This window comes from Chlorella variabilis (genome assembly GCF_000147415.1).
Source record: "Chlorella variabilis unplaced genomic scaffold CHLNCscaffold_5, whole genome shotgun sequence".
Classification (NCBI taxonomy): domain Eukaryota; kingdom Viridiplantae; phylum Chlorophyta; class Trebouxiophyceae; order Chlorellales; family Chlorellaceae; genus Chlorella; species Chlorella variabilis.
Genome location: NW_005435083.1, coordinates 2137417 through 2160940, shown reverse-complemented (window position 1 = coordinate 2160940; position 23524 = coordinate 2137417). Strand labels below are relative to the sequence as shown.

General features: G+C 65.6%; 6 protein-coding genes across 6 annotated transcripts; 4 read left to right on the top strand and 2 right to left on the bottom strand.

The window, feature by feature from the left end:
- Positions 1 to 1277: 1277 nt before the first annotated feature.
- CHLNCDRAFT_30507 (hypothetical protein) lies at positions 1278 to 5822 on the bottom strand (the record flags this gene model as incomplete). Its single annotated transcript, XM_005849641.1, has 17 exons — positions 5739 to 5822; positions 5455 to 5577; positions 5164 to 5331; positions 4900 to 4998; positions 4467 to 4661; positions 4031 to 4183; positions 3705 to 3806; positions 3427 to 3549; positions 3124 to 3246; positions 2938 to 3006; positions 2677 to 2763; positions 2460 to 2534; positions 2253 to 2321; positions 2038 to 2103; positions 1847 to 1903; positions 1520 to 1693; positions 1278 to 1352 (listed from the first exon to the last, which is right to left on the bottom strand). Coding segments are annotated over exons 2-17 (1752 nt in total), but the record flags the coding sequence as incomplete, so codon positions are not given.
- A 146-nt stretch (positions 5823 to 5968) lies between these two features.
- On the top strand, positions 5969 to 9218 carry CHLNCDRAFT_143315 (hypothetical protein; the record flags this gene model as incomplete). Its single annotated transcript, XM_005849896.1, has 7 exons — positions 5969 to 6087; positions 6188 to 6602; positions 6712 to 6894; positions 7092 to 7211; positions 7336 to 7490; positions 7669 to 8260; positions 9099 to 9218. 7 exons carry the CDS (start codon positions 5969 to 5971, stop codon positions 9216 to 9218), a joined length of 1704 nt encoding a protein of 567 aa, XP_005849958.1.
- An 872-nt stretch (positions 9219 to 10090) lies between these two features.
- On the top strand, positions 10091 to 10543 carry CHLNCDRAFT_143314 (hypothetical protein; the record flags this gene model as incomplete). The annotated part of the gene is made up of 2 exons (XM_005849895.1): positions 10091 to 10200; positions 10369 to 10543. The coding sequence occupies 2 exons, from the start codon at positions 10091 to 10093 to the stop codon at positions 10541 to 10543; spliced, it is 285 nt and encodes a 94-aa protein (XP_005849957.1).
- Positions 10544 to 10855: 312 nt separating this feature from the next.
- CHLNCDRAFT_51173 (hypothetical protein) lies at positions 10856 to 12682 on the bottom strand (the record flags this gene model as incomplete). Its single annotated transcript, XM_005849640.1, has 8 exons — positions 10856 to 11063; positions 11244 to 11332; positions 11502 to 11588; positions 11716 to 11766; positions 11858 to 11962; positions 12067 to 12175; positions 12345 to 12419; positions 12630 to 12682. The coding sequence occupies 8 exons, from the start codon at positions 12680 to 12682 to the stop codon at positions 10856 to 10858; spliced, it is 777 nt and encodes a 258-aa protein (XP_005849702.1).
- A 2061-nt stretch (positions 12683 to 14743) lies between these two features.
- CHLNCDRAFT_6836 (hypothetical protein) lies at positions 14744 to 18074 on the top strand (the record flags this gene model as incomplete). Its single annotated transcript, XM_005849894.1, has 12 exons — positions 14744 to 14866; positions 15073 to 15261; positions 15391 to 15474; positions 15642 to 15714; positions 15863 to 15957; positions 16098 to 16175; positions 16322 to 16404; positions 16622 to 16745; positions 16987 to 17138; positions 17323 to 17458; positions 17630 to 17756; positions 17956 to 18074. Coding segments are annotated over 12 exons (1383 nt in total), but the record flags the coding sequence as incomplete, so codon positions are not given.
- A 2440-nt stretch (positions 18075 to 20514) lies between these two features.
- Positions 20515 to 22556, top strand: CHLNCDRAFT_143310 (hypothetical protein; the record flags this gene model as incomplete). Its single annotated transcript, XM_005849893.1, has 10 exons — positions 20515 to 20559; positions 20752 to 20856; positions 20939 to 20974; positions 21170 to 21347; positions 21456 to 21511; positions 21629 to 21754; positions 21876 to 21964; positions 22120 to 22216; positions 22309 to 22358; positions 22469 to 22556. 10 exons carry the CDS (start codon positions 20515 to 20517, stop codon positions 22554 to 22556), a joined length of 870 nt encoding a protein of 289 aa, XP_005849955.1.
- Positions 22557 to 23524: the final 968 nt, after the last annotated feature.

Genomic DNA, 23524 nt, shown 5'->3' with positions numbered 1-23524 from the left:
AACTCACGCATGTGCGGCGTCACAGAGTGAGCAGCAGGGTCTGCAGCAGCTCCACCACGTGCTCCGCCGCCGCTGGGCTGTCAGACTTGACCATGGCCGCAGCTCCCGCCGGCGCCTTGCTGACTGTGATCTGCAGGCAGGGGCGTTGTCAGAAGCGCACGGCGGTGAGCCGAACGGGCGCGAAGAGAGCAGCGGACGAGGGCGCGGGCACAGAGGCTGCCACGCCGCGCCGCGCCACACCTGCACCAGCACGTGCGCGCCGCTGCCCGCCGCCTGGGCATGGAACAGGAAGCGCAGGGGCGGCGCGGAGCCCTCGCGAGGCGTCGCAAAGTTGGCGACGTTGGCCTGGCCGATGTGTGCGGTAAAGTCCTGCGCAGGCATGCGCCCGAGAGGCGGAGGATCAGCTCTTCCGCAGCACCAAAGCCAGCTCACCAGGCACAGGCACATGCATGTCCACACATGCCCCCCCCCCCTTCCGTAGCACGTACTCGGTACCCGTTTGCCTCCACCGCGGCCACCGCCGAGGCGGTGAGTGGCTGCTGGAAAGTGCGGGCGAAGGGGGTCCAGGCCTGCCACTTGTGCTGGAACTCCTGAGGCGTGATCTGCGGCTGCGCCACCAGGCTGACGCCGGCGGCAGGCGGCTGCGCCGGCGGCGGCGCTGGCGCCGCGCTGCCGCCGCCCAGGCCGCCCAGCAGGTCGTCGAATCCGCTGAGGGTGGCGGGTTGCGCCGCCAGCAATGCAGGCGGCGGCGCTGCTGCGGCAGCGGCTGGGGAGGGCCTGGCGCCACCTCCCAGCAGATCATCCAGCAGGTCTGCTCCCGAGGCGGGCGCCGCCACAGATGCCGCGGGCAGCGTGGGCACTGGTGGGCCGGCGACGCTGCTGCCGCCGCCACCCAGGGACATCAGGTCGGCCAGCGCACCACCGCTGCTGCTGTCGCCTGCTGCCGAGGGCGTGCCCGCTGCCCCCAGAGGCGTCGCGGAGCCGTCCCCATCCGACATGTCCAGCAAGCTGGCCTGCGCCTGGTTCAGAGCAGACTCCTGCTCCCCTTCCTTGTCCGGCGGCGGCCCTATGTCGATGCTATCGTGCTCAAAGTGCTCTGCGGGGCGGGGCAGCGCAGGCAGCGCAGGGAGCAGTTGGCCGGGCTTGCTTGGCATGCACAACAGCCCGTGGCAAGGACACACGGCAGCCGTCTCCCCAACGCCGGGGAAGGCCAGGCAGCAGGCTGCTGAAGGCAGACGAAGGGAGAGCGCGCCGCAGCTGCCCCCACCTGTAGCGGCGTCTGCGTCGATGAATGTGTTGGCGGGGGCGCGGTACACCACAGACAGCGTGTTGAGCTCGTCAAAGATGCGGTCCTGCGGGAGAGGAGAGAGGCCAGGCGTGCTTAGAGAGTGGTTTGGGTGCGTGGTGTGGCCCGACGGGGCCCGGGCATGTCAGGTGGGTAGGTGGACAGTCCAATGCCACCATCTGACCGACCGACCGGCCCACAGCGGGCCTGCCCAAGCCCCGCCTGCCAGCCCACCTGCGTCTCCGCAGACTGCGCATCGGCAAAGGAAGTGACCGCGGGGCGGGGCACATCCACCACCTGCTGCGCCGCGCCCACGCTGTGCTGCAGGAGGCGGTAGTACAGGAGGGCCTTGTCGTGGACCTCCTGCGCGGGGTCGGCCACGCCCGCAGCCAGCGCAGCGCCCAGCGCCTTCCTGCGGGGGCAAAGCAGGCCACGACCGGGGGCAGGGTCGGCATGTGCATGTGTGGCAAGGGGCTGCGAATATGTCGCGAGAGCAGACCAAGGCAGGGAGATTGCGGTTGGGTGTGCATGGCGGCCAGGCGGCGGCCCAGGCTGCATCACGTGCCTGGTCTCAGGCGGGCGCTTGAAGAACAGCTTCATGCACGCCGTCAGCAGCGCCTGCGGCAGCAGGAGGGAGGGCCCGGTGAATGACTTGCGATCGGGAGTGATGTCAGCAGTTGGCTGCCAACCAATGCAAAGACCACATGCGCTGCCAAGGCAAGCACGCATCGCACCAAGCCGAGGCTACTCACCAGCTTCACCACCGGCTCCACCTCCCCAAAGTTATCCGAAAAGCCCTCCAGCACATAGGGAGCATCCTGCGCAGTGTGGGCACAGCAGGAGCACTTGCCAGTGAGCCAAACCGTGCCAAGGCGACCCCTGTTTAGCTTGCCATCTTGCTGGGGCAGCGAGAGGCAGCTCGGCACAGCACTGTTGCGGAGCTCGCTGCATGGCAAGGGGTGCTGACCTGGATCTGCGCGCCATACTCTCCAATCACCCACAGGTAGGCGGCCCTCGCCTCGGGCTCCACGATAGCCTGCACATGTTGCATGTGGGCGCAGTGAAGAGTGGAATGGAGCCGCTGTGGGGAGCAGCAGGGCTCAGCCAGCCAGCTGGTTGCCTAGTTAACTGTGCATGAGAACCAGTCTCCCCCCGCATGCGCAGGCACGCGCACCTCCTCGGGGATTGCCGCGACGCTCTCCACGCACGCCGCCGCCGCATCGGGGTATCGCCGCAGCACGTCTGTCATCTGCGGGGCAGGGCCAGGCGAGAGCGCTTCCGAGGCCTGGTGAGGGGCAGGCCCACACGCTGCGAAGCACAGTGTCCACACCCGTGCCGAAACGCTGCGCGAGAGAGCAGACCAACAAGCTGCTTCCCGCACTTGAGCGCACCTGCACCAGCGTCTCCGCCGTCACATAGTCCTTCTCATACCCCAGGAACAGCAGCAGGCGGTCCAGGATGCCGTTGACGTCAGGGACCTGCCGAGCAGAGGGGAGGCAGGGAGGGACGGGGTGTCGGGTAGGGTGGGAGGCGGTTTGGTGTCATCGCCAGCTGGCGCACATGGCCATGTTCAAAGCATGAAGGTCAGGTGACAGCAGGGCTTCGACGAGCAGCTGGCGCCTGGGCGAGGGGTGCAGCGGAGCAGGGCGGACCTTGAGCGCGATCTGGCCCACGGAGCGGATGGCGGCGCGTGCCAGGTCCTCGTCGCTATCCTTGACATACTGCAGGCGGCGGGCGGCAGGCAGCGGGGACGGTACGGCAAGGTAGATGGCAAATCGGTGCACGGCCACTGGACCAGGCTCTGCGGTGCATTGACACACCAAAAAACACCGCCGCACCTGCGTCATCTCCTCGGCAATCTCATAGGCGTTTGTCTGGTCTGCGATGGCGATGAGCACGTCGATCTTGAGGCGCTTCAGATAGGAGGGGTCCTCGTAGCGGCAGAAAAACTCGGGGTACAGCTGCGATACATGGGAGGGCAGTACAGATGGGACAGCACAGTGGGTACAGGGTCAAGCGTATACAATGGCCGTGGAAAGTGGTGCGACACAGCCAAGTTATCCCTGTCTCCACGTCCATGCACCGACTCTGCTCAGGCTGCCCTGCGTAGCTGCCCCGCTGGCCAAGCACATGGGCCGCACCTGGGAGAAGACGAGCGGGTAGCGCTGCGCCAGGACCAGGAAGTTGGACAGTACCGCCCATACCACCTCCGGCTCACGCCCCTGGATCAACGTCTGCAGTGGATCCTTCACAGTCTCCAGCACCTGCGGCAGCAGTAACTACCAAACTGGGCAGCCTCAGGAGGTGGGCATGCCAGTCCAGCACATGGCGCGGCTGCCGTACCCACAGACTGGCCAGCAGTAGCCCTGCCGGACAGCAGCGGCAGCAGCCCAGCAGGCAGCAGCCAAACCAGGCTTGCCTGCTGGTGCTGGTGGCTAAAGTTGAGGGTGTAATGGAGGAAGAGCTTGGCGGTGGCCATCACAACGGCGCTATTGTTATGGTTCAGCCCAAAGTCCAGCACCTGGCAGGCACGCGAGGCAAGGGGAGCAAATGCGCAGGGGTGGCAGCTGTGGGCGTGCGGGGGGTTCGATCTGCCGTCTCAGTCAGGACACGAAAGATGTGGTGGGTGGATGCTGCCCAGCACGGAGGCATGCAGAGCGTGGGCAACAGCAGAGTCAGAGCACCATCCAGCTGCAGGAAAACACAGCCAGCTGGACAGGGGCGAGCCACCAGGCAGGGCCCCACCTCCAAGATGTCGAAGCGCTCCTCCTCGGAGGCGGGCTGGTAGCGCGCCACCAGCTCCAGCACAAAGCACTGCGCCCAGTCGCTGAAGGCTTTGATGTGGTTCAGCAGGGACACCACCAGCTGGCGCGTGATGCGCCCCTCCAGCATGCCGACCTGAGGGAGGGGCAGGGGCGGCAGGCCCGCAGAGTGTGTAGTGGCCTCGGTGGAGCGCCGGCTGGGATGCAGCAGGCAGGATCTCGCTGGTCACCCAGCCGAGCATGAGCTGCCCTTCCCACCCGCGCCCCCACCCCGAGCCCCCAAACCCCCTGCACATCCCAGGATGACCGACCCCACACGGCACAGCTGCTGCATGACGTAGTGCGCAGTGCCACATCTGCGCTGTCTCTATGATCACACAGGCACCCTCCCAAAGCATGCGTCTATGTACACCACGCACCTGCTGCATGACGTAGAGGCAGTTGGCCACGACCTGGGGGTCGGTGTCGCTGCCCAGCAGCGTCTCCACACGCTCCAGCAGGCCCCGCATGCGCACCCCCGCCGCGTCCTGGTGGTGGCACTTGAGCACACCCATCACCGCCGCCTCCCGCACGTACGGGTGCGTGTCGCGCAGGCCCGCATCCACCGCTTGGAACTGCAGCGGGTGGAAGGCAGCGGGGGCAGGCAGGCAGGCAGGCGGAAGCAACAGAGTGTTGGGACAGTAGCCGGGGGCAAGGCGTCTGATTGAGAGATACCACGGAGCCAGCGCAGCGGCAGGAAGCAGCGCTGCCTGGACGCATCGGCTTCATTCCTGTGGCGCCGGCCCCAGCGGCACAACAACAGGCACCAGCCAGCCAGCCAGCCAGCAGGCCAGCCAGCCCCCACCCACGCACCACGTTCTCCATGAGCTCCGGCACCCGCAGGCTGCACATGCTGCGCACCGCCAGGCCGCGGATGGTTGGGTCCAAATCCTTGCAGTCGTTCAGCAGCGTCTGCACGGCAACACATGGCGGTGCGCGCATGTTGCAGCCGCGACGGCAGCGGCGGCGCAGGCAGCGATGGCCCGGCCTGCGCAGTTGTCCCCACCCAGTTGCGGCGCCAGCCCTGCTGGCCATCCAGCTCAGGCCCACGCCCCGCCCCTGCCCCGCCACCCGCACCTGCACCACCAGCAGCGCCACTGTGGAGTTCTGCTTGGCCGCGGTACGCAGGTACAGGTACAGCATCTTCTTCAGCGGCAGGTCGTGCTTGGACAGCGCCACGCACTTGGTGGCGGGCACAAAGGCAGCCGACATGTCGATGCCTTGCGTCATGTAGCGGATCAGCTTCTGCGGCGGCGAGGCAGGGCCGGTTCCCAGGGAGTGGACAAGATGCAGTGGAGCATCATCTGGTCTCAACAAGACGCGCAGCACATTGAAAACTCCCCAGCCACACAAGGACCGATGCCAGACCTGGAAGCAGTCGCGCTTGTTCTGCACAACATCTGCCCGACTGCCATTCTGGGCCGACAAGTGCTCCAGGGCGTTGATGACCTCATGCACCTCCCCCTTGGGCTTCTTGGCAGTCATGGCTCCCTGGTGCGGAGCAGCAAACATGCAGAGGGGTCGGGCAAGCAGCACCAGCGGCGGGCAGGTGGCGGCAGCGGCAGTGGTAGGGCGGCAGCGGGCGGCACTCCCCCCACCAGCGTCGCTGACCACCCTGCGCTGCTCCACCGCCTGCCTGCCGCGTTTCACACCTTATTCCCAGCTCAGCACGGTCGGCCAGCGCCAGGTGGTGATCGCGTCTCTCAGGAGCCTCCCCCGCCCCAGATCGTCCTGCGGTGCTCCTATGCGATTTGAGTCGTGAGCGTAAGGTCAGGCTCCCAAATGGTCTCGTCTTTCCTAACCTGCCAACGAATGCTGACCAGGCCGGTGGTTTGGCCACCGTTTCAATGCCCCGCCGCACCACGACACTCAGGAGGTCAACATGTCCAGCAAAATCAAGCGAGCGGGGGCCCAGGCGCGGCCTGGCAGGGGCGCGGCATTGACGGAAGAGAAGGAGGACAAGGACGCTGCAGAGATGGAGGCGTTGCTGCAGCAGAACAGGTGGGAATTGGCTGCCGCCGGCGGCGACAGCAGCCGATGCCTCGCCACTCCACCTCCGCCCGGCTCCCCACCCGCCGCCTCCGACCTGCTGCTGCCGCAGGCTGCGCCAGGCGCAGGCGCAGCTGGAGGCCTCGCATGAGGCCTACGGGCAGCTGTGCGAGGACCACCAGCGCCTGCAGGACCTGCGGCGGCACGAGGAGCGCGAGGGGTATGAGCTGTCGGAGCTCTTCCGCCGCCAGATGCTGGCCAAGAACGAGCAGCTGGCGGGCCTTCAGGCCGAAGCTGCTGCCGCCGTGCAGCGATTACAGGAAGCGGAGGCCGCCGCTGCTCAGCACGAGGCGCAGCTGCAAGCAGAGTTTGAGGTCGAGCGGCAGCAGCTGGGAGCACAAGCGGCGGCGCTGCAGGCTCAGCTGGATGATTTGGCCCAGTATCGGCAGGACAAGGAGGCGCTGGTGGCAGAGATGCAGCGGCTGCGCCAGGACAATGTGCACATCGCGGAAGACATGGGGGAGAAGGTGGGTGGATGGCTGAGTGGTGAATGAGCATTCATGCCACGACGCAGCAGACTGCGGTGCGGTGCATCGGGCATTTCAGCACGTGGCCACCCCTGGCTGCCGTCTGCAGGTGCGCACGCTGCAGCGCCGACTGTACGAGCTGGGGTACGGGCCCGATGGGCTGGGCGAGGGCCCAGCTGCCGGTGGCGGCGGCGAGGAGGAGGAGGATGGGGATGTGTGCCTGGAAGCTGACCTGCACCGCCTGCTGGCACACAGCCGCAAGGTGGAGGATGAGATGAAGCACTATGGTCAGGTATGGTGGACCAGGGCCCCTGGCAATGGAGGCTGCATGCGTCCGCAGCCATGCGCTTGGTGGACAGGTGTAAGCTTGCAGCACTTGCCTGGGGCGTGTACGGTGCTTCTTCCTCTCCTCGGCCAGGCCCAAACTCCTGCTGCTTCCTGCTGCCTGCCTCCTTGCGCCTTTTGCTTCCTGCCGCCTGCCACGTGCAGGAGGCCGAGGAGCTTCAGAAGGAGATGAAGGCGCTGGAGACGGAGCGGGCGGCGCTGCTGCGGGATGTGAAGCTGAAGGATGAAATGGAGAAGCAGTATGCCAAGCGCGGCACGCTGCAGGTGCTTTCAGCGGCCAGGCACGCCACGGGGAGGCCAGCGAGCGGCACGGAGGTGCAGGCGGGTGGGCCAGGACGTTTGCCTGATGGGCGGCCCACACCCTGCTCCTCCATGGTGGCTGGTGCAGGCTCGTGAGATCAGGGACGCCCACTCCAAGATTGGCACACTGGAGCGGGGGCTGGCCCAGATGGCGGCGGACTTTGAGGTGGAGAAGGCGGCGCTGGAGCAGCAGCTGAGGGCGCAGCTGGCAGATGCGGTGAACGAGCACAACGGGCTGCGCAGGTGGGGGCGCCGTGTGGCTGAGGGCTGCTGGGGTGGCACAGTGGCAGCTTTACAGAGTGCAGGTCCTGCAGCGTGTGCCCAGTACGGTCACGCATGCGTGCATGCATGGCATGCATGGCACTCCGCCTCATGCCATGGCAGCTGGTGTGCCTCCTACCCAAAAACACCTTCCCCGCAGGCTGCTGCGGCTACGTACCCGTGATCTGCGCCAGCTGCGCCACCTGGCTCAGGAGGTGCTGCTGCAGCGCTCTGATGTGGAGGCCTTCCTGGTGTCCGGCATACTGCAGGTGCGGGCAGAGATTGCGGCAGCAGCGGCGAGGGGCTCGCCCCTCCAGCAGGCCACCCAGCCAGCAGCTGCCGGCGACAGCCCCAGCGCTGCTTCCTTGGCTCTGACTGGCGAGGCCAGCAACAGTGTTGCCAGTACCAAGGGCCTGGCAGCAGCAGGGAGCAGCGTGCTGGCACACACCACCACGACGCTTGCCGCTGCGGCAGGCAAAGTGGCGGGCCTGCCCTCGCCGCCAGCGCCCTTGTCGCCAGCAGCAGCAACAGCAGCAGCTGCAGGGGTCGTGCCTGATGTCGTCAGGAGCCCCAGCCGCGCAGCAGCCACCAGCTGGACAGCCGGTGGTGGCAGCCCGACCAGCGCAGGCGCATCGCAGGCAGCAGCCAGCCCATCCAGCGCCGCGGGCCACGTGGATGTCAAGGACTTGAGCTGGGAGGATCGCGAGCGCATCCTGCGCCTGCTGTTTGCAAAGATCAACAAGGCAGCACAGGTGAGAGGCAGGCTGTTGCTGGGTGGGCAGGGTCTCACCGGAGCGCTGCGTGTCGTCGTGCTGGCCAGAGCAGCGTAACGACAGGGTTCTGGTGTATGCCTGCCCTTGCAGCGCTCGGTGGTGCCGGCGTTGCAGCGGACTCAGGCTCTGTCAGAGGCGCAGGCGGAAGCCCCGCTGCCGTCGTTGCAGGGCCTGGCCACTGAGGCGGGGCCTGCCAGCCTTGCCTAGTCGGCATGCCAGCGGGCGCGTGAAGTTTTCTTCTCCACATCCTGGCGCCGCCAAGCTGTGTAATTAACATCTTGTACGACAGCAATGCTAGCGAGGCAAGCCCGACAGGGTGGTTTTGGGCCGAGCAGAATGGTATGCGGTCCTGCGCTCCATGTCGCCACCTGCTTGCCGTGCTGGCTGCTCCAACACAGGCCAACTCTGCATCTGGTGCGGTTTTTATAGCCAGGCGCGCCTTTGTAAGGAACCTGGTGAGCATTTGTCTGAGATTTTGAAGAATTCAAGTGAAGCGCCGGCGCCCCTGGTGAGCGCGCTGAGCGCTGGAACCCTACATCGGCCGCCGCCGTTTCCGAAACCCACGCCTGTTGACATCAGGTGCTGCCCCAGCAGGTTTAGGCGTTACGAGCGTGTAAACGAGGACTGACTTGAACCCGGGCAACCCAATGCCGTGGGAGCTGAAGGAATTCACGAGGGAGAGGAAGGAGCGGACACGTCGGCTGCTCCAGGAGTCTGAGGAGCACCGAGGCAGCAGAGACCTGCAGGCGCGCTTGCCGCCCAACGCCCGCCCGCCGCCCACGCCCGCCGCTCACCCTTCCGCCCTTGCCGATTGCAGCTGTTTGTGGAGAGCTTGGATCTGACGGTGCAGCTGCATCGTATCTTTGTGAATGAGAGCGGCCAGCGGCGGCCTGGTCTGACACGCCGTGACAAGCACCAGGTGCTGGACGAGGGCTAGTGCCTTATCTCAATGTGTCGCGGCTTACTTGCTCACTGCCTCCCTTTATCTTGGGGTTGCGTGCATGCAGGGCCTCGCCGTGCTGTTGCAGTTGGCACTATGCAGCCTGCCAACACCCTTCAATCAGCTATGGTTCACGGAGGAATGCATGAGAGGAATCATGGACGCGGTATGTGTGGAGCATGCTGCGAACTTCCTCCTACCAGTCCAGTGCCTAATGCATGCATATCTGATAATCATCAATCAAATTCATGTGGATGGGGCGCAGGTTGACGAGCTCAGCACTGTGCGGAATCCAGCGAGCGTATTTCTTGCACGCATGGCGGGTGCATCGTTATTTAGCCTGCCCTTAGGTCCGCCAGCAATCACCATTGTCCAGCGGAGGTGTACAGCAGAGGAAATGAGAAGAGTAACCTCGCAAGCCAGCTACGCAGCTGCGGCAGCCGCTCTGGAGCAGCATCAGCGCAGCGCAGGGTTCGCTCGTGTGTTAAGTGCAGCCGAGCTGCATCTGCTCGCATTGTACATTCAAATGGATACAGCCATAGACCTGCTCAGCCATGATTCTGAGGCGACACTGGCACAGCAGCATGAGTGGCGGGCAGCAGCCATGTCTGCCAACCAACAGCTTGTCGAACTGGACCTCAGCGCTACTGCCTACCTGCACTTGAAGCGAGCTTGCCTGATGTCTATGTTCCAGTTCACACGCACAGAAGCCGTGGCTGCAGCCCGCTTGTCGCTGCAGGCAGCACCAGAACATAAGTGTGAGTGCTGCGGCAGCAGGCATTCATCCATGCATTTAGGCTCCCACAAATACGACTGATCTTCCGGCTTCTGCTATGCATGCGCCTGGTGCAGCCCATGTGGTAGAGATGATGGCAGCCCTGTGCCTGGTTGAGTCCTTCATCAGAGGAGACTGCGGGCCGCGCTGGCCTGTGGAGGAGGTGCACGAGATGCTGGCAGTCGCCAAGAGTGCAATGGCCAAGTGCAAGCCCTGGGTGCCATCACCAACCTATGGCAGCTGGAAAAAACGCATTTTAGATTTGGCAATGGTCGTGGACGAAGCGGCAGGGCGCCATCCTGGGGAGGCAACAGTGCCAGCACAACGCACACGACTGGACAGGAACCCTATCGTCGTCTGTCCCAAGTGCAGCGGCTGTGGAGAGGAAGCCAGCAACCTGAGAAAGTGTAGCGGCTGCCGCGCGGTGGCCTACTACAGCCGCGCCTGCCAGCTGCGGCACTGGAAGGAGGGCGGGCACAAGCAGCAGTGCGTGCAGCTGGCGGCAGGCAGCGCTGAAGCTGGCAGCAGCACCCGAGGTGGCCACTAGCAACTGGCTGCTTCTTTCCACTGGGCAGCAGGGTGGCCAGCAGGAAGATCAGCAGAACTGCGGCACAAAGAACATTGGCAGCAGGGCTTACAGTCAAAGGACCCATGTTTGAGTTGGAAGGAAATTCAGTACAACATGAAAGGCACACACACGGCGACATCCTGAAAATAGCAGATGTAAAGTGAAAGTGAAAGCAATACATTACAGTGCTGGAGCAGGCAGGGCGGGCTGGTGCGGAACACAAAAAGACCAGGGAGAAGGCATAAGCGACTGGTTAGCGGGCGGCGCACTGCGGCTCGCAAGCAGCAGCAGCTACTGGCTGAGGTCGCCTGATGTGACCTGGGTGAGGTCGCCTGCAGTGACCTGCATCTCCTCGATTGTCGACCAAGCCGAGGAGGAGAGGGAGGAGGAAGTCGCCAGGCCCAGCACCTGCTTCAGGGCGGCGGTGATGGCCGGGATGGCAAACACGTACCAGTCGGACAGGCGGGCCACATTCTCGCGGTACACCACGCCGCCGTACCTGCAGTACAGCGTGGCAGTACATTGGGTACAGCGTGGCAGTACATTGGGTACAATGTATCATGCGCAAGTACAGCCAGCGCCAAGGACGGCCCTTGCAGGCTGGCAGCTGGGATGGTGCATGCCACACCGCATCTGTGCCTTTGGCAGCAGCAAAGTTAGCAGACCGCGGCCAGCGCACCCGATGAATGCGTCGGCGCCGCCGGGCGCCCGCGCCTCAAAATCGGTGATGCCATCGCCCACCATGATCACAGTCTGATAGTCATGGGTCTGCAGGCAAGCCAGCCAGCCAGCCAGCTCGGCCAGTGCACGCCGCAGCACAGTGCCCGGCACGCAGTTGGGGGTGCGCAGAGCGGGCAGCACGGGAGCTGGCAGCGGGATGATTGACCTGCCATCCATACCACATTGCAGGCAGCGGGCGGGCGACCATAGCCCGCACCTTCTTGATATGCTTCACAGCCTCCGCCTTGCCGCCGCTCCGGCTGGGGAACTCGTTTGTGTCAAACCCGGCGTAGCTGCCATCCTCCTGCACACGTGCCATTGGGCGAGCTGGTCAAATGGGCGGCTTCACAGCGGCAGGCAGCGGGGCAGCCATGCCACTGCATGGCAGGGCGGACAGATGGCAGCCGCTCGGGTGCAGGAAGCCGCCTCACATTGAACAGGATGGTGTTGGCGAAGACGTGACTGACAGGGATGCCCAGCATCTGTGCCAGGCAGGAAGGACCAGCAACTCAGGGTTTGGATCGAGGCGGGAGGCTGGCTGCACTGCCAGAGAGCGCCAGGCGCGAGGCCCACCTCGGCGATGGGGTGGATGACGGCGCGGAAGCCTCCCGACACCAGGAACACCTCCTTGCCCTGCCCCTTCAGCAGCTGCACCAGCTCCGGGATGCCCGGACTGATCTGCAGCCAGGGAATGAGATGGATGGCAGTGTTAGGATGTGGCAGACGGGGCATCCTGCGCCATCCTGCAACATCCTGCGGCTGCTACCACACACAGGGCCCACCTGCGGCGGGTGCTGCTCCAGGAAGCGCCGCATGTCATCGCGTGAGGGCTGCATTACCCCCAGCCGCGCTGCCAGGGCGTCCTGGAACGAAACGCTGCCGCCCATGGCCCTGCGGGGCGGCGTTGGCAGCACACCCATTGTGAGCAGGCAGCGCGGGACCTGCTGGCTCAGCACAGCTGCTGCTGCCCTGTGATTTGCAGCGTGGTGTGCAGCGCTGGAGCGTGTTCCATGCTCCCAGCATGACAGAGCTTGTTGGTGCAGCAGGCAGCCAGACTCACTGCCTTGTAAGCTCTGCGACCTGCTCCCCCACGCCCAGGAAGGCTGCAATCTCGTCGATGGATTCGTCAGCGCAGCTGCAGGGAGGGTGGAACAGCTGTGTGGGACAGCGGTGGCGGCCATAACCTGCTGCGAATGCACAGTGCTACGCAGTGCAGCGCAGGTCGGTGCACGGGCTGCCATTCCTCTCCCTGCCCCAGTCGGCCATGCCGCGCTGAACGCACAGCGGTCCAGCGAGTGAGGGAGTGCACGGCAACAACAGCGGCAGGTGCGGCGGCTATGCTCACAAGGTGCTGTCAACATCAAAGGTCACTGCATCCGCCTCGGCCAGCAGTTCCATGATCTCCTGGGAGGGCTTCACCTTGACGCCCGCTGCCTCTGCCTTGGCTTTTTTGGCTGCACATGTAGGCAGTTGGGAACAACAGTTGAGACGGTTCGCACCCTCGCCCACCCGCCCTGGGCGAATGCTGCAAGCCAGCCATACTCGGGCGTACCTTTATAGGCGGAAGCCACAACCATTGCACCGCTGGCTTGCCGCCGCTGCCGCTGCTGCCGCCGGGCTGCCGCCGCGAGTTGCTGGCACGAGCCGCCGCCGCACCCGCCGCTCAGGTTTCTCTGCCGCTGCCGAAGCTGCTGCTGGGCGAGGGCGATGCAGACTTTGCTCCTGCGCTGGATTGCGACCGGGGCTGAGCCGCAGGCCGTCAAACTGCTCAAGATGGTGGCGCACATTGCAAGGGCGGCGAGCACAGCCCCAACCACGCCTGATGGCTCCGGTCCAAATTGTGAAGCAGAAGGAAATATGAAATGAGCCGCAGGCTGCGAAACAGGGGCGCTACGCCCGAAGAAAGCCAGCCTCATGTCGCTGCCTCCCTAGGAGCACTCTGCGGTTGCCCTTACCGTGTTTTCTCTTCCTCAGAACATCGCACGGTGCGTATGCATTCCAGTTGAACGGCGGAAAGGCCTGGCCTGATCGGGAGGCGGGATGAGCGGCAAACGCCAGTTCCCCTTCCATTCAGAGGTCCAAGGGTTTGAGTTGCAGCGACGGAAGATCGAGGACAGGTGCGGGGTGTGCCTCGCCGCACCACCGCCGGCCGCTGCCGCCGCTGCCCGCCTGCCGTTGACTCTGGCCCTCCCCTTGCTGCTCTGGCCCGCAGGGACAAGGAGGCACCCAAGGTGTGGCAGGCGCGGGAGCAGACCAAGTTTGACGAGTATGACACAATCACGGTGCGGCTCTGCCCGTAGGCTGCCGCTGCCGCCCACCTTCCCCCATGTGCTCTCAACGGACCACCGAGCCGCAACCGACCTGGCCGGATGCAGGGCGACGCATATGCGGCAGCAGCGGCAGCCCTGGCCACCGACTTCAGCCAGTGGAGCGAGGTCGAGGTGCGGGCGTTCCTGGACCAACGGGGGGAGGACTACGACGATTGCCCAGACCTGGCGGCGCTGGTGAGCGGCGATGGGTGGTGCTGCTGGTGGCGACGCACAGGACCGAGCACAGCCTAGAGCCTGGGAGCTTACGGCTCTACGTGGGAGGCAGCACCACGCCGTTGCTGCGCGTGACTGTCCCGGCATCGTGCCCGGCAGCTGGAAGCCGCCAGCTGGAATCACGGCGAGCAGCTGGAATCTCGCTCACCTGCCTGCTCGTGCTGCCCCGCAGGTGGCGCGCGCCCGAGAGTGCGAGGCCAACACCGGCCCCGCCCAGAAGCCCGACCTGGCTGCAGCGGGGCAGCAGGGCGGGACGGCAGGTGGCGGGGCAGGGGAGGATGAGGTGGACCCTCTGGATGCCTTCATGGCGGAGATTGGGCAGATCGAGACGGCGGCGGCGCCGGCCAAGCCGCGACACGAGCGGGTGGAGGCCGAGGACACTGCCGCTGAGTTCATGGAGGCGAGTGCTGTGGTGTGGTGTATGTGTGGGGTGGTGATGGGCTCTGTGTGGAAGGTTCAGGAAAGGCTCATGGTTCTACGCTGCATCTGGATGCACAGGGATGGCTGCTGCAGCGCGTGGGGCTAGCTCAGCAAGCTGCAGCTCCTGACGTCGCCCAGCGCTGCGGACCCCTGCCCCGCAGGCCCGCCGCAAGGGCCAGCTGAACGCCACGTTCACGGCGGCGGCAGCGGCAGGCGGCGGCGGATACGGCAGCGGCGACGAGGGCGTGTACAAGGCGGCCGCGGCGGTGGATGCTGCCATGGGCACCACAGCAGCGGCGGGTTACGATTCCGACGATGCAGGTGAGAGTTTCGCCTGTCGCAGGGCGACACAGGGCTGGATGTTGAGCAGAATGCTCGCGGCATTGCCCGCTCTAGCGCTGCGCCTCGGACTTCCAGGTCCTCGCACCCACACCCACCACACCCACAACACCGCCCGCCGCCCCACCTTCCGCTGCTGCGCTCTCCTTCATGCGATGCAGGCGTGAAGAAGGATGTGGAGGCGCTGGCGGCGCTGGAGCACGACGGCATCGCCTACTCCGAGTTCAACAAGGACTTCTACGAGGAGGCACCCGACATTGCGGCCCTGACCCACGCGCAGGTGGGCGGCCCGTGCTGGGCTATTCTGTGATCCTGCGCTTGCCGCTTCCGCATGTTGACTGGCGTCCATTGGCTTGCGGCTGGCATGCTGGGGGCTGGGAAACTGGCTGGGTTGGCTGGTGCAGCTGGCTGGTCTCGCCTGTCGCCTCGGTCGGCGCCGGTTCCCGGCAATTCAGGCCGCCATGCGCTGCTGGGCGTGCTGCGCAGGTTGCCGAGTACCGCCGCCAGCTGGGCATGCGGGTGAGCGGCTTTGACGCCCCTCGACCAATCCAGACCTTCAAGCAGTGCGGCTTTGACGGGCCCCTGATGGCCGCCATCACTAAAGCCGGCTACCAGAAGCCCACCGCCATCCAGGCGCAGGCGCTGCCGGCAGCGCTGTGCGGCCGCGACGTGCTGGTGCGTCGGCGTCGGTTCGGGCCGCGCCTGCTTCTGGTTTGGGGAAGGGATGGTGCTGCTGCCGCATCGCTACCTGGCACCCCTGACCTGTGCGCTACGCTGAACCAGCCTCGCACTGCCGTGCTGCAGGGCATTGCCAAGACGGGCAGCGGCAAGACGGCGGCGTTTGTGCTGCCCATGATTGTGCACATCATGGACCAGCCTGAGCTGCAGGTGCGGCGCCACCTGCCTGCGGACGCAGAAGGCTGTGCGGGGCAGTGCTGTGAAAGATGTACCGCTGTTGCATGGTTGGGCAGCAGGCCCTGACCGCTGGGCAGCAGGCAGATGGCATGCTGCCTGGGCCATCCACCGCCATGTTGCCTGCCTGTCTTGGGGTGCAGAAGGGAGAGGGCCCCATCGGTGTCATTGTTGCGCCTACCCGCGAGCTGGCAGAGCAGATACACAAGGAGACGCGTGAGGAGCAGCCCCGCTGCTCCCGCCTCTACTTTCGGTTGTGTGTGTGTGTGTGTGTGTGTGTTTTGCTTTACCAGCAACGGCTGTAGTCTTTGCGCTGTGCATGCATTGGTGACAATCAAACAGCCCCTTTTTTGGTAACCTGCAGGCCGCTTCAGCAAGGCGTACAACCTAGGCGTGGCAGCTGCCTTTGGCGGCCTGTCCAAGCACCAGCAGTTCAAGGACCTCAAGGCCGGCTGCGAGGTGGGTCTAGGTCTGCCAGGTCTGGCTGGCGGCATTGGAGAGGCAGAGAGGGGGTGCGCTGGTTGCGCTGTGGAGAGTTGTGGCACGGGTTTGGATGGGTCGTCATCGCGGCTGGCCAACTGCAACGCTGCCTGGTGCAGGTGGCAGTGTGCACCCCTGGGCGCATGATTGATCTCATCAGAATGAAGGCATGCAACATGAAGCGGGCGACCTATCTGGTGCGAGGGGGGTGCTCCCTAGGGTGGCTCTGCCAGCCTGGCACTGGATCGGCCTGGTGGAGTAGGCATGTGTTGCTTCCTGCCGAACCGCTTTCCCTGCCCAGCTGCCCTCACACCTGTACTGCTCCCGCCATACTGCACCGCAGGTGTTTGACGAGGCGGACCGCATGTTTGACATGGGCTTCGAGCCCCAAGTGCGCTCCATCATGGGCCAGATCCGCCCCGACAGGTGCTCCTGGCCTGGCATGATGACGCGCAGGCCCGGGGCCAGCCCCTACCCACCTGTCCCTTTGGCTTCCTTCATGCCGTGTATACTATGTATCCCCACTCCAGGGTCTCCATGCTGTGCTGTATGAGGCGGTGTCTGCATGCTTGCCTGCCGCCTGTGTCCTGCTCACAGCCCGCGACTCCGCGTCTGCCCATCTTCTGCTGCCCGGGGCCTGCAGGCAGACGCTGCTGTTCAGCGCCACGATGCCGCGCAAGGTGGAGCGGCTGGCGGGGGATGCGCTCACCAGCCCCGTGCGCATCACCGTGGGGGAGGTGGGAGGCGCCAACGAGGACATCAAGCAGGTGGGCGGTTGTTGAGGCAGGCCGGGTTGGTGGCTGAGCAGGTGGCAGCACGGCAGCGGCCGTGCGTGATGTATGTTCGAGGGGCCTGCCTGGGCCCAATTCCAGCCTCCTTCTGCTGCGAGAGCCCAGGATTATGTTTGCTGAGCCAAGCATGTGCCCCTGGCGATCGTTTCCTGCCCCGCGTTCTCGGCTGCTCGCCTGCCTGCCTCTTGATTTGACTCCCCCTCCGTCCAAAACGCAGGTGGTGGAGGTGGTGCACGACTTGGGGTCCAAACAGAAGTGGCTGCTGGACCGGCTGCAGCGCTTCATCGATGATGGCGACGTGCTGGTGTTTGCCAACCAGAAGGCGCGGGTGGATGAGCTAGCGGCGGCGCTGCAGGCTGCCGGAGCTAAGTGAGTGTGGGTGTGGGCGCAGGCAGGCAGGCTGGCCCAGGCGGGCTGCAGCAATGGCGCTGCCGCCAATCTGCCAAGCTGCCGCTTCGACCCCGTTTCCAGCCAATCCCTGCCATGGGCACTCTCGCCCTCCCAGTGCATTCACTTGCAACCCGCTCTTGCTTCCCGCTGCCACCTCCTGCAGGGTTGCCGCGATCCACGGCGACATGGACCAGCACACACGCATGCACACGCTGGCAGACTTCAAGGCGGGGGCCTACCACGCGCTGGTGGCCACAGACGTGGCGGCGCGGGGCCTGGACATCAAGAGCATCAAGACGGTGAGTGGGGTGGGTGGGGTGGCTTGTTTTGGGTCGGGGAAGCGCACTGGGAACCTTGGCGGCGTCATGCCTCATGCAGCTGCCCAACAATGATCTGAAGTGCACTGCCCTATGCATTGCTGGCCGTACCACCGCATCCCGCATGATGTACCGCCTCCTGTACCGCTGCAGGTCGTCAACTACGATGCCGCCAAGGACATTGACACGCATGTGCACCGCATCGGGCGCACGGGGAGGGCGGGGGACAAGGACGGTGTTGCCTACACGCTGCTGCTGCCGCATGAGACGCGCATTGCGGGTGGGTGGGGTGGGGGTGGGTGGATGGGGTGTGGAATCCTGCAGCTGGGCTGCGGATAAGCTGCAGCTGGGTGAATGCGGCATCTGCATCTCAGCGACATGCTGCATCGTTGCCCAGTACAAGACATGGGCTATGGATTGGTGGCGTGAAGCAAGCAGCCTATGCCCTGCCTCTTCGCTTTCTGCCCTTGCCCCTGCAGGCGACCTGGTCCAGAACCTGGCGACGGCGGGGCAGGAGGTGCCTGCTATGCTGCATGAACTGGCGGCACGCGACCCTCGCTTTCGGAAGGGCACGGCGCGGGGCAAGGGAGGGCGCGGCGGGCGCGGCCGCGGCCAGGTGCGATACCCATATGCTGCTGTCAGTATGGGGGTTGCCTGTTGGGGTCAGCCAGCCTCTTGCCAGCCTCCTGGCTCGGCAGCCTGCTGCTTTCATTTGGTTGCAAGCCGCTGGCGCTCACTGGCACTGCCTGGTTGTCGCTGCTCCCCGCAGGTTGGTGGTGCAGGCCTGGGATTTGGTGGCGGCGGCGGCGGCGGCATTGGCAGCGGTGGCCGCGGCCGCGGCACAGCCGTGCCGCCGCCGCCTCCCTCTGTGCTTGCGGCCGCGGCAGCTGTGTCCGCCAAAGCGGCCGCGGCGTCGGTGGCAGGAGCGGCAGCGCCAGGAGGCATGTCTGGCTTTGCTCGGAGCCACGGAGGGGAGGATGCCCACTTTGCTAGCGGCGGGATGGCCGCAGCAGACGCAGCTGCAGCGGCCGCGGCGCGCGCAAGCTTCGCCCCAGCTGCCGCACCATCGCCGGCGGCGCAGGTGGCACCCCCAGCGCCGCCGCATGGCTTTGCTCCTGCGGCAGCGCAGCCGCAGGCAGGCTACCAGCCGCCGGCGCAGCAGTACCAGCAGCCTCCGCCCGTGCAACATCAGCAGTACCAGCAACCTCCGCCCCAACAGCAGCAGCAGCAGTACCAGCCGCCGATGCCCCCGCAGCAGCAGCAGCAGTACCAGCCGCAGCAGCAGCCGCCGCTGCCAGGCGAGCCGCCGCCGCCGCAACCCGAGGCTAACACTGTGGCGGCCGCGCGGGCGGAGCAGCAGGCTGCCTGGGGCGCAGCAAAGCGACAGTACTACAGCTCCTCGCTGCAGACCGGCTTTGTGTCGTCCGGCACGCGGCAAGGTGGGGCGCTACCTGCCATTCCACGCAGCGCAGCGACGCTGCTGAGCCACTCCTGCCTGCTCTGGTTGGCAGCTGTTGGCAGATGGGGCGGCGCGGTTTCTGCACCCAACAAAAGAGCCCGCCACCGAAATACTCCCACTGTGCTTCCTGAGTTTTGTCTTCATTCGCCTGCGCCTGCCGGTGCAGCGGACGTGGGGGCCAAGCCCGAGATCGTGCTGCCCAAGAACTTCAAGCCGCAGGGGACGGTGCCGCCACCGCCTGTACCCGTCACGCAGCAGCCGCTGTACCTGCAGCGCCAGCAGCCGGGCTGGGGCAGGGGCGGCGGCAGCAGCTATGGGGGTGCAGGAGCTTACGGTGGAGGCTACCAGCCAGCCGCGGCACCTGCAGCCCAGACCGCGGTGCAGTCGGCGTCGGTGCAGGCAGCTATCGAGCAGGCGAGGGCAGTTGCGGCCAGGCTGGCAGCGCAGGCGCCGGGAGCGCAGGCGCCGGCAGCTGCTGCTCCCGGCGGCGGCGCTGCCGAGGCGGCCATCGAGCAGGCGAAGGCGATTGCAGCCAGGCTGGCGGCACAGGCACCGGCAGCGCCTAGCAACGGCAGCGCCGAGGCGGCCATCGAGCAGGCGAGGGCCATCGCGGCCAGGCTGGCGGCGCAGGCGCCGGGAGGTGCTGGCAGTGGCGCGAGCTCCAATCCGCAGCAGCAGTACCCATGGGGCAGCTCCTGAGCCCGCTGACCTGGCAGCATCTGCTCAGAAAGCTTTCTAGTCACAGTTGTTGCAACGGTGACAAGGTGGTTGGCTGTAAGCACGGACGCCACGCACGCAACACACATTTGCTCCCTCCCACAGCTTCGTCAGCTGCGCTCCCCGCCTAGCTCCTCCTCTGGCTCCTCACGGTGCATGCTTGCAACGACCTTGTTGGTCCACCCGCCACTGAGGTGCCATCGTGGGCTCTGCACGAAGGGCCGCATGTGGTTTGTATGCATGCCGGCGGCAGTCTGCGAGCCGCAAACGCTCCAGCTCCGGACACAACTCTGCCTCACCCGCTGGCCCTCCTCCACGTCCACCTGCCCCAGCCCGTTTTGCCGAGCGGCCTCTGCCGCCAGGTGGTGGCTGTGAGGGGCCTCGGGACCGCTGCGGTGCCTCAGCTCCTCCTGCTCCTTCAAGCGGTGCTTCACGTCGCGCTGGTGGTAATACTGCACGCGTGGAGGGAGCAGCAGTCTCTACAGGTGCACGAGCCACCGCCTCCTGGGGGGGTGCTGGGACCGTAACGGCATTGGCAGACCTGACCCCAGTTACCGCCCGCTGCCTTGGACGCCCCCGTCTCACCTGTGCGGGGCTGATGAACGTCACCGCCTCCTCCTTCGACACGACTGGGGCGCCCCTGCCCTGCTGCTGTGGCTGCTCGACTCCCTCCTCTTCTGCAGGTGCCTCGGCCATTCTGCTAGCTGAGCTCCCTCTCTTAAGCACCTGCCCTTTCCGGACAGAGTCCTTTGGCAGGGCAGTGGAAAGTCACCAGGTACACATTATGTACTGCCTGCCTTGAACCTCGACTGCTTCATTCTCATGTCCCCCTTCCCTCTGACACCCGAGCAGCTGGCCCAGCATGGTGGAGACCAAGACCGTCGGCTCTGCTGATGGCACGCCTCCCGTGAGCTGCCTCCTGCTCTGCCCTGCCTCGCAGGGCTGTCCAAGGCTTCATTCGCATTGCCTGCCAGCTCAAGCTTGGCTGGCTGCCTGTCTGCTCCCTGGCATATCTGGCGATCGGCCGCCTCGGGGCCCCGCCGTCTCGCCTACTCAGCAGCTCCGCAGGTGCCCCTGCGCTCTCTCTTGCTCTCTGCAGGGCGGCGCGGCATCCCACCGCACGTTTGGGGCCGGGTACATCGCCCCGCACCCCTCGATCCGCAAGGACGCTGTGGACGTGGACAGCTATCTGCAGGAGCACCAGGTGGGTTGTGTGGCAGTGGTTGCACAGCACTCGCTCCGCTCCGCTGCCTGCCGACACCGAAGCCTCCTCCCGGCCACCGCAGGTGTACACCAGCGAGTACCTGGAGAGCGTGCAGCCGGTCCACCGCAGCCCAGCCAAGGCAAGCTTGACGTCCGCTTGCAGGCAGCGGGGCTGTCGAGGCCTGTCGCCCACTGCTCCCGCTCCGCAGCACTTGCACACCGCTGGGCAGCAACGCCTGTGCTTTGATTTTGCAAACAGCCGCTGTCTGCTCAGGAGAGCAGCTGCTTCCTGCGCCGCTGCTCCTGCTGTGCAGGCCCACGAGTATGCGGCCTGGTACTGGCATGTGGCAGCACGCACCCTGGTGGGGCTGCTGACCGGCACCCTGGGCGCCCCCGCCGACCGCCTGACCGAGCGCAGCCTGGGCAAGCGCATCCTGTGCTTCACCTCCGTGGGCACCGTGAGCGGGCTGGCAGGCAAGCCCTGGGGCCGTGGTGGCAGCAGGCGGGCCGTCACCTGACCCAAGCTCAGCTCCAGTCAATGCCTGCCTGATGTGAAAGCTGTGTTGATGATGATCTGCATTGCCCCACCTGCTGGCGCAGGCGCCGTGTTTAACCACGTGCGCAGCATTCTCTTCAACAAGCCCGACAACGGCTGGGTGAGGGGGCTGTGGGGGTTTCATCTGCCAGACCCACGCATGCCGCCTGCCTGCGCGCTGTGGCATCTGCACTGCATCCGGTCGGTACCCCCCCTGCTGCTGCCGCCCTGCTTCCAGGTGCACACAGCGGCAGCCAACGCCGAGTGCGTGCGGGCCCACGCCGGCATCGTCGCCAACACCACCTGGACCCCCGCCCAGCCGCCGCTGTGGGCCCGCCTCTTCCACCTCATGTTCCAGGCTCGTGTGAATCTGAACTTGCCGAGCCTGGCGTCTGCGACGGTGCTTGCTGCTGCCAGCCTGGTGATGCGCTCCTCACATCCAGAGTCCTGGCCTGCCTGCCTGCGTGCTGTGCGATGTGCTGCAGGTGGTGATGTTCCTCCAGATCCTGCCCGTCTACTTCTTCCTGCCCTCGGCGGCCTACGCCTACGATGCCTTCAGGGCGGAGGAGCAAGTGTTCAAGCAAGTGGCTGCTGCCTGCGGCTGGCAGCGGCAGCAGGGTCCCGCTGTGCACATGCACCCACTCGTGCTGGACTCAGGTTGCTGATGCCGTGCCTGCTTCCCTCCTGACCTCATGCCCGCCTCCAAACCATCCCGTCCCCCGCCCGCAGCTACAGCCAGGCCATCAGCCTCATCGGCTCCGGGCGCTTCAAGACCTGGAAGTCCACCAGGGCGCCTGGCCTGGGGGTCTCCTATTACGCCCTGCCGGTGAGATGCTGCCTGTGCTGTGCCAGCCTGCCTCCACAGGCTGCCTCGGACCCAGATCTTGATGCGATTTCTATCGCGTGCCAATGCTGCAGGAGGGTGCCATGCTGCGTGATGCGCTGCTGAGGATGAGGGCCGACGAGGCGTGAGTGCACAGCGCTGCTAGATGGATGATGGCAGCCGGTGCAGGTCAAGATGCTCGCGGCCTTTCGGCCGTCGGTCCAACCCCCCCTGCTGCCCCTCCTGCCTGCGCAGGTGCATCCACCAGCTGAACATTGTGCTGGCGGAGCTCAACCCCGGCGACAAGAACCCCTTCATCACCATGGAGCGCAAGTCCAAGTAGAGAGCTGGAGCGAGTGGAGGGAACGGCAGGCAGCTCGCCTCTGTTGGGCGACGGTTCGAGCGGCGGTCCAGTAGCGGTGGCCGTTTAGCTGGCCTAGCACAAGTCCTGGATAGCGGGTAGCGTGATGTTGTTGGTACGGCCTAGGGGATCTGTAGCGCGCACTGTAAATATGGCAGAGTGTGAGCAGATGGTGCTGCGAGCGCTGCGCATGACGCCGCCCGCTGGGGCGCCGCCAGCAGTCAAAATGACAGGCGCCTCTGACCTCGGCGGCTCTGCTGTAGCTGGCTGTGATCGCCTTTTGTCAGTGAGGAATGGACCGCAGCGTCTACAGAGCCATTTTGGAGAAGGTCACGCTGCCGCTGAGCGCCTGGCCCCACTTTGAGGCCGTCTCCCGGCTCTTCGGCGTGTCCTTTGACACCGTGTTCAGCATTTACTCGCTGGAGGTGCAGAGCCGCGTGCTGCGCACCAACCATGTGGTGAAAGCAGCCATTGCGAGGCACGCACAGCGCTACCTGGCAGGCAAGGGACCGGGGAGGATCTTGGGATCACCGCAATCAGTGCCGCGACGACTCTAGTGCCGCCGCCGCCGCCGCCGTTTGCTGCCTGCCCGCTTCCCCACACTTGCACCTCATCTCTCCCACGCAGGCGTGGACGCTGTGCAGCTGGCATTTGAGCTGGACTTCCCGCCTTGCGTGCTGCTGCGGCGGCTGCTGGAGGAGCTGCAGCTGGGCCTTGCCAAGGAGCGCATCACTCGGGCGCTGCGCCAACCAGACCTGCTGCCCAGCCTGGTCTGCCCTCAGGCCCTGCAGCGGCTGGCGGCCTTGCTTGCAGCAGATGCAGAAGCAGTGGAGAATGCGCCTGGAGGGGTGCCTGGCATCAGCAGTAAACGAAGAGCAGCTGCAGCAGCAGCAGGCGGCAGGGAAGGAGCGGGGAGCACAGCAGAGCTGCAACTGGTGCTGCTTGCACGG